At 37.9% G+C, this 9346-nt stretch overlaps 1 protein-coding gene across 1 annotated transcript; it reads right to left on the reverse strand.

Annotated features, from left to right (window-relative positions):
* Nucleotides 1–3147: 3147 nt before the first annotated feature.
* Nucleotides 3148–3870, reverse strand: LOC132270187 (secreted RxLR effector protein 161-like). Its single transcript, XM_059771386.1, has one exon. The coding sequence runs from the start codon at nucleotides 3868–3870 to the stop codon at nucleotides 3148–3150; it is 723 nt and encodes a 240-aa protein (XP_059627369.1).
* Between the last annotated feature and the right edge of the window lie 5476 nt (nucleotides 3871–9346).

Raw genomic sequence — 9346 nt, forward strand, 5'->3', positions numbered from 1 at the left:
ACATCGCTCCAGTATGGTGACAGGATCAGACGCCACACGAGCACAACATTAGGAAATCATACAGAAAATGTGTAAAGAGATGCAAATGTAGTTTGACGTCATTCGACAAGCCAATGAAGCTAGTACCGAATAGATCATTGCACTGAGATAGGCTCATGAAGCTAATATAGCACAAATCAATGCTCTATGCTAGGAAAATGAAGGACTCCAAGGCAATGCTCGGCAGAATGATCCACCGATTGACCCACAACCCAAGTGTCGGAACAAAGATCCTCCCCTAGCACCCAGGCTCAATAACCCTCCTCTTCAGTAGATGGTTCCACAATAGCAGTTTGACGGAACACTGGATGGTACCGAGGAAGCAGCAAGCTAATCCTACATCCCAGGAAATTCCATTATGGGAGGACCTCGAACCACCAAGGTCCCACCCTCAAATGATGCCGATTCAGGAAGAAAGGAGGCATGGGCCCCAGTTGCCAATCAACAATCACCAGGGAATGATTTTATCGCTAGGTTTTGAAAGGAAATGGACGAGCAAATCAAATGGCTAAAGGCCCAAACACCTGAGGACATGGCGAATTCACTGCATCAGTAGTGAAGACTCCCTTTATGGATGAAATAGAGCGGGTTGCAGGACCTAAGAAGTTTACAATGCTAAAGTTCATTAAGCTCAACGGAACTGGAGACCCTCTCCAGTACCTCAATCATTACACTCGGGAAATGACACTAGAGGCACACAATGATCCGTTCATGTGCAAGATATTCCCATCCAGTCTGATAGGGGTAGCCCTGGAATGGTTCAAAAACTGTCTATGCAAATCAATCTCAAACTTTAAGACACTGTGCATCACGTTTCTTGCTCAGTATAACGCGAACAAGAAACAGAAAAGACCATTGCCAGTCTCTTCATGATTCGACAGATGAAGGGAGAGGGTTTGCAAACGTTTCTCACCTGGTTCAACATGGAGTCCTTGGGTATTCCATATTACAATTAGGATACGGCAATAGAAGTATCCAAGATAGCAATGGTGTAAGGTTCGCGTTTTCATTCTTCTCTCGTGAAGAAAATTCCTGTTGAACCAAAAGGGAGGGTGAATTGGTTAATCTCTTCCCAACAACAACAATAAGAATATTCAGCAAGCGAATAATGAGAACATAAAACAGGATTTACAAGGAAACTCTTTCAACTAGGGAAAACCTTAGTTCTTGGCCATGGCCAATGAAGATCACTACTAGCTATATGTACCTTGTTACACACTCAGCTGTCTCACCCTCTACACACACCCAAGCATAAGAATGGACACTAGCTTTCACAACTAATACACACACTAGCTGATTTCAATGCACACACACACTCCCCCTGTCCTAAGCACCCTTACTTGGACCAACAAAGCTCATATAGTTGACCACATACATTATTACAAATGATAAATGAGATATTAAAACTTTTTCTTCAAGTGGAACAGTTTAAGCAATACAAAACACCAAGTTATTGCCTCAAGATCACTAAACTGCAGCAGCAAGTGATTGAAGGGTAAAATTGAAATGTCCTTCGAGATTAGTTCACTTGAAGCTTCCACAGTCTTAATTTACTATAATACTCATGTTAACATCCTTAAGCAAGTCAGCACAGCATGAGTCTATATCAAAGTTCAATCTCAGTTCAGAAATAAGCACAGCTCAACTCAGTTTTAGAGGTTTTGCAAGGTCATAACCACAGTCTGTCAAAGTTTTGCCCCACAGCCAATTTCAATAGCATTAATTCATCCAAATAGACTTGCTAGCACATAGATAGTTCATAGAATAGCTAGCCTTAAACATTTTGCACTTGAATCACAACTTATGCAGGAAAACAGGCTTATCAACTGATCTAAGAGCTTAAAATTCATTTAAGCATGTTTCAGTTCAAAACAAATTATTGAGCAAGTGTAAATAGCATAGTTGTACCTGTGACAACCCTCAGAAATGACCACAGCAACTTGGAGCTCAGATTCACTACTCAATCCAGTCCTTTATTCAGCAATTTGAATAGCAGCAGCTTCTCAGCACATTGATCACACACAAGGCTTGAGTCAGTGGGTTTCTCTAGCATAGATCATCATCTTAAATCATAGAAAAACTCTTTCAATAATGGGAGCTTGAGAGTTCTTTTCTGCAGCTAGCTCTTAGTCTCAATGAATGGCCATTCACTTATAGCAGCATATATATATCCAAGTGACAATGCTTGGCTGTACCTCCATTAATTCAATGCTGTCACCTTTCAGCCAATGATTGCATAGGAACAATTTTGACATTCCCTAAATGAAAAGACAATGTTGCCCTTGAAAATTCACCAAATAAAGACACCTTGTGCATCAGTAAGAACAGTTCATACAGATGAGAACACATTGATATTCTTCTTTGCTTAACAACTAAGATCTACAACACCATTGGAGAACAGAATATACCTGGACCACAGCCACGTGTCATATTGCTGAGAGTACTTAAAAAGTTGTAAAAATGATCCTTATACCAGCTGTAAATTGCATTCAGCATAATCTATTGTTGAGGCTGCATAAGACACAATGCAGGCTTACCAAAGCAGTTCAGTGCAATGCAGCTATCCAGCCATACGAGGCACCATAGAATACATCAGAAAAAGTACAAAAATACCCCTAAAAGCACCTGTGACAAATTCCTTATATGCTGATCCTAACTGAAACCATTCAATTTAGCTTAACCAAATGTACAAGCTGTGATGAATTAATTCATGCCAGTGTAAAAGGACTGTCACTACACTATAAATAACAATGCTGCCCAAGTGACATATGTTAAACCACAATGCAGATAGAATAAGCACTTAAGCTCACTGGACCAAAGCTTTTTGACATTAATCAGGCAAATAGGACTTATAGAACCTTAGGACCTACAATCTTCCCCTTTTGCCTTTAATGACAAAAGCTTTAATATGAAATAAGGCCTCAAGTATTATGATACAAATAAGAGAGGAAAAAGAAAACAACCCAACACTCATCAAATGATAAGAATAGCATGTGACACTATCCTAATTTCAGTCCTTTTCTCCCCCTTTTTAACATTGAAGGTCAAAAGGGAGCAGGACCAACAATTGCAAAGTTATAGAGATGGGGGAACAACCCTTAGAAGATCTCAAAGGGTTAAAAATCTGTGAGGAAGAAGAGGTTTAGTCATGATATCTGCAATTTGATCTTCTGTTGGGAGATAAGTAATGTCAATCAGCCCTTTTTGAACCTTGTCTCTGAGAAAATGATACCTGATATCTATATGCTTGCTTTTCCAATGCCATGTGGGATTTTTACTGATTGTAATTGCACTTTGATTGTCACAAAAGAGCTTGGGAGGCATGGAGAATTGAAGGCCAAGATCTGTCAAAGTAGACTGCATCCAAAGTAGTTGAGAGGCAGCTTGAGAAGCAGTAATATACTCAGCTTTTGAAGTAGAGAGAGAGACTGTGTCTTGTTTTTTGCTAAGCCAAGATACTATATTAGAGCCAAGAATGTAACAGTAACCAGAAGTGCTCTTTCTGTCAGGTAAGGAACAACCCCAATCAGCATCTGAAAATGCAGCTATAGTCATTTTTGGAGGAAAAATGTAATGGAGACCATAAGAGATTGTGCCCTTAACATATCTGAGAATGCGTTTGGCAGCCTGGAGATGAGACATTTTGGGATTACTTTGAAATCTGGCTACCAATCCTACTGAGTACATGATATCAGGTCTGGAAGCTGTGAGATAGAGTAGGCTGCCAATGATAGACCTATAAAGTGTGGATGGAACTGCTTCTGAGGTACAATTAAGTGATAGTTTAGTATTTGGACACAGTGGTGTTGAAACTAGCTTGCTATCATTCATGTGGAACTTTTTGAGTAATTCTGAGGCATACTTCTATTGTGAAATAAAAATTCCTTTAGATGTTTGACCAATTTGAAGTCCCAAGAAATACCTGAAGGTTCCCAAGAGTGACATTTCAAACCTTGTTTTCATAAGATTGGCAAACTCTGATGCTAATGAAGTGTTTGAACCACAAAACATGATGTTATTACCATAGATTTGAAGAATTAGAAACTGGTCTTGATGAATCCTGACATATAAGGTGCTGTCAACTTTGCCTTTATGAAAACCTTGTTCAATGAAGAACTGATGCAACTTTCCTTACCAAGCCCTGGGAGCTTGCTTAAGACCATACAAGGCTTTGCTGAGTTTAAAAACATGAGATGGATTTTCATAATCTTCAAAACCTTCAAGCTGCTCTAAATAAACTTCCTCACTTAGGTCTCAATTTAGAAAAGCAGACTTGACATCCATTTGGTACACCTTGACTTGTTTGTGACATGCAAAGGACAACAACATTCTTATAGACTCCATTCTAGCCACAGAAGCAAAAGATTCATCATAGTCAATTCCAGCTTGCTATGAACAGCCTTTACACACCAACCTTGCTTTATTCCTGATCACAACTCCTTTTTCATTCATCTTATTTCTGTAAATCCATTTAGAGCCAATAACATTTTTGTTTGTAGGTCTAAGTACCAGTGTCCAAGTATCATTCTTGTTAATTTAATCTAGCTCTTCTTGCATGGCTACAACCCAATCCTCAATCTTCTTAGCCTCATAGTAGGATTTAGGTTCAATAGATTACAACATTGCAAAGTGGCTGTATTCTTTGTTATCTTCAGCTTCTAACTCAGTTAGCTTCTTCCTATTCCTTGTTTGAACTCCAGCTTGAGATGAACCAATAATGTTTTCAACTTGAACCTGCTTCTGCAGCACTGGGTAAGTAGTTTCTTTTGAATTCTCAGGTTCAGTCACTGAAGAGCTGACTTCATTTGAACCAATTGTATTATTGCTGTCTTCAGGCAGAATCACTTAAGGATTTTCATCAAATTTTACATGGATTGACTCAACCACTTTCAAGGATCTAAGATTGTAGCATCTATAAGCCTTGCTCTTTATAGAATACCCCAGAAATATACCTTCATCAGATTTTGAATCAAACTTCCCCAAACTGTCAATGTGATTAAGTATATAACACTTGCTGCCAAATATTCTGAAATAGTCTACTGTTGCAGGTCTTCCATACCATAATTCAAAGGGTGTCTTGGTTGAATTTGGTCTAAGAAGAACTCTATTGATGATGTATACAGCAGTACTAACAACTTCAAGCAACATTGTTCTTCCCATTTCTTAAACTGTTCTGTTCTTTCTCTCCATAACTCCATTCTATTGAGGTGTAGCAACAGCTGAGAATTCTTTTTTAATTCCCTTATCATCACAGTAGTGCTCAAATTCTTTCATGGTGAACTCAGAACCAAAATCAGACCTGAGTTTCTTCACAGTGCAGCTCCTTTCATTTTCAACAAGGTTGACAAACTTAATAAAGTGTGTAATAGCCTCAGAATTTTCTTTCAGAAAGTAAAACCACACCATTCTGCTAAAGTCATCAATAAGTAGCATAGAATACTTACTGCTACCAATAGTTGTGGTTCTGGTAGGTCCACAAAGATCCATGTGTATCAGGTCAAGTGCCTTAGAGGAGTTGATTTCCTTGGAATGGAATGAAACTTTAGTTTGTTTTCCTTGTTGACATGTTTTACAAAGATGATCATCCTTAAAACAAATGTCAGGCAGACCTTTAACAGCTTTCAGCTTCAATATCTTGGACATGTTCCTTGAATGAAGATGGCCTAACCTCTTGTGCCACAACTTAGCTTCATCATAGGTTGTTAAGTTGCATTGGGTGACCTGACTTTCTTCAGTGATTGTGTAGACATTTCCTGAGGATCTACTTGCTAAGAACAGAACTTGTTTTGATTCAAGATCAATCACATTGCATCTTTATTTGTTAAAGCAGACTTCCTTCCCACTATCACACAATTGACTTACACTTAGGAGATTATGTTTGAGCCCTTCAACTAATAGAACTTCTTGAATCTCTAGCAACTCTTTAGACTTACTCATAGTGCCAATTCCAACAATCTTAGCTCTTTGATTGTCCCCAAATATAATATTTGCACCATCAAACTGCTATAAGGAGTTAAATTTTGAGCCATCACCTGTCATGTGTCTCGAACAGCCACTGTCAATATATCATTTGTCCTGAGTATTACAGGCTTTAAAAGCTGTATACACATCATCTTAGATTTCACCACTGACCCTTTGTCTTTAACTTTCACTCCTTGAGTTAGGTCTGACTTCTTCATATACATCTTAATGATCTTAAAGTTCCTTGCAGCTGATGTAACAAAGTCTCTCTGATTGAAACTCAGAGAATATTGAATGTTATTAAAAATATCAAATCTTGATCTTAGAGGTTTTACAATGGGATATCTTACATATACTTCTCCAGTGGTGGCCTTCACAAATATTGAGTGTTTCTGACTAATCTTAACAGCTGAATCACATACATATCCAATTCCAGTCTTCCCAATTTGCTTAGTAGATTGTTTCCAAATTTCAGCCATTTTCAGAGATTTCTCCTCAAGTATGGTAGACAATTATTCCTTGCATCTTTTAGTAGACCATTGAGAGTTACTTTGAATCTTGAGTATGCTTAGGAGAATAAGGGAAATTGAACACATAGTTGACAATTTGAGTTTTAAGTGTTTAGTGAGAATTTGTCTAGACCTTAATAGTTCTGAATTTAGCTTTCTGATATGAGATTTTTGTTGATTGCACTTCACAGCATGTCTTTCACATTCTTCCAGAATTTCCTCAATCTCTATGTCAGTATCTTCTTCAGTTTCAACAGACTCTTTTGATGGTTCTAGAATGGCCATGAATAAACATTCATCTTCTTGATCTTCTTTAAGTTTTTCTTCTTCTTCAATGGCTGTTTCCCAGTCTGAGAGTAAGGCTTTTCTTCCAAACTTTCCTTTATTGTTAAGTCCTTTAAACTTTCTCTGAGTTTGCCCTTTAAAGTTAGGACACTTGGATATAATATGACCAGGCTTGCCACAGCCATAGCATGTTAGATTCCGCAATTGAGATTTCCTTTTAAACCTAAATTTTCTGAATTTCTTAGCAAGGTAAGCCACTTTATCCTCTTTAAGATCATCTTCTGACTTAGACTCATCTTCTTCAACATTCTCTTTGGCTTTGAGTGCTGTTTCTCTTCTATGCAAAGTAGGTGGACCAACTCTCATCTCATAAACTATGAGCGATTCTTGAAATTCATCAATCTTCATGTTAGACAAATCTTTATCTTCTAGAATAATGACCTTGGCATTGAATCTGAAAGTAAGAGGTCTAAGAATTTTCTTACACACATCAGAGTCTTTAATATCTTCACCAAGAGCTCTCATATTATTTACAAGATCATTGATTTTGAACATGTATTCTGCAATAGTTTCTCTTTCTTCCATTTTACAAACTTCATATTGAGCCTTAAACAGTTGAATTTTGTTTTCCTTTATGACCTTGTTTCCCTCATGAGTTGCCTGAAGTGAATCCCACATTTCTTTGGCTGTCTTACAATTCTTCACTCTGGTAAATTCTTGCTGCTTCAAGGCACAGAAAAGAACATGTTTAGCCTTTCCATCATTAGCAACAACTATTTTGTCTTCAGCAGATGGATTTTCAGGATTGAGAATCACAACATCATGTATGATAGCATGCCAAACATCATAGGACTGAGACATCAAAAAGGCTTCCATTCTAGTTTTCCAAGAATCATAGTTAGAGCCTTCAAAACCAGGAGCTTTGTAAATAACTTGACCTTCATCCATAGCTAGGACCAACTGCAGGCTTGTTAGAACTTTTCAATGCAGACCCAAGTACTGATACCAATTGTTGAACTAAGAGGGGGGGTGAATTGGTTAATCTCTTCCCAATAACAACAATAAGAATATTCAGCAAGCAAACAATGAGAACATAAAACAGGATTTACAAGGAAACCCTTTCAACTAGGGAAAACCTTAGTTCTTGGCCATAGCCAATGAAGATCACTACTAGCTGTATGTACCTTGTTACACACTCAGCTATCTCAACCTCTGTACACACCCAAGCATAAGAATGGACACTAGTTTTCACAACCAATACATACACTAGCTAATTTCAGTGCACACACACACTCCCTCAATCCTAAGCACCCTTATGTGGACCAACAAAGTTCATATAGCTCATCACATACATCATTACAAATGATAAATGAGATAATAAAACTTCTTCTTCAAGTGGAACAGTTTAAGCAATACAAAACACCAAGTTACTGCCTCAAGATCACTAAACTGCTGCAGCAAGTGATTGAAGGGTAAAATTGGAATGTCCTTCGAGATTAGTTCACCTGAAGCTTCCACAGTCTTAATTTACTACAATACGCATGTTAACATCCTTAAGCAAGTTAGCATAGCATGAGTCTATATCAAAGTTCAATCTCAGTTCAGAAATAAGCACATCTCAACTCAGTTTTAGAGGTTTTGCAAGGTCACAACCACAGTCTATCAAAGTTTTGCCTCACAGCCAATTTCAATAGCTTTAATTCATCCAAATAGACTTGCTAACACATAGATAGTTCATAGAATAGCTAGCCTTAAACATTTTGCACTTGAATCACAACTTATGCAGGAAAACAGGCTTATCAACTGATCTAAGAGCTCAAAATTCATTTCAGCATGTTTCAGTTCAAAACAAATTATTGAGCAAGTGTAAATAGCATAGTTATACCTGTGACAATGCTCAGAAATGACCACAGCAACTTGGAGCTCAGATTCACTACTCAATCCAGCCCTTTCTTCAGCAATTTGAATAGCAGCAGCATCTCAGCACATTGATCACACACAAGGCTTGAGTCAGTGGGTTTCTCTAGCATAGATCATCATCTCAAACCATAGAAAAAAATCTTTTAATAATGGGAGCTCGAGAGTTCTTTTCTACAGCTAGCTCTTAGTCTCAATGAATGGCCATTAACCCCAAAAATCACTTATAGCAGCATATATATCCAAGTGACAATGCATGACAGCACCTCCATTAATTCAATGCTATCACCTTTTAGCCAATGAATGCATAGGAACAATTCTGACATTCCCTAAGTGAAAAGACAATGTTGCCCTTGAAAACTCACCAAATAGAGACACCTTATGCATTAGTAGGAACAGTTCATACAGATGAGAACACATTGATATTCTTCTTTGCTTAACCACTAAGATCTGCAAAACCATTGGAGGACTGAATATACCTAGACTACAGCCACGTGTCACACTGCTGAGAGTACTTAAAAAGTTATAAAAACGAGCCTTATACCAGCTGTAAATTACATTCAGCATAATCTGTTGTTGAGGCTACATAAGACACAATGCAGGCTTACCACAGTAGTTCAGTGCAATACAGCTAT

This window comes from Cornus florida, unplaced genomic scaffold (assembly GCF_030987335.1).
Source record: "Cornus florida cultivar Cherokee Brave unplaced genomic scaffold, ASM3098733v1 CherokeeBrave_3.0.0_Hap2_Chr08, whole genome shotgun sequence".
NCBI classification, from domain to species: Eukaryota; Viridiplantae; Streptophyta; class Magnoliopsida; order Cornales; family Cornaceae; genus Cornus; species Cornus florida.

What these genes read in the sequence shown, in the direction of transcription:
- LOC132270187 (XM_059771386.1), bottom strand. Translation starts at nt 3,870, where the DNA reads ATGAATGATAGCAAGCTAGTTTCAACACCACTGTGTCCAAATACTAAA.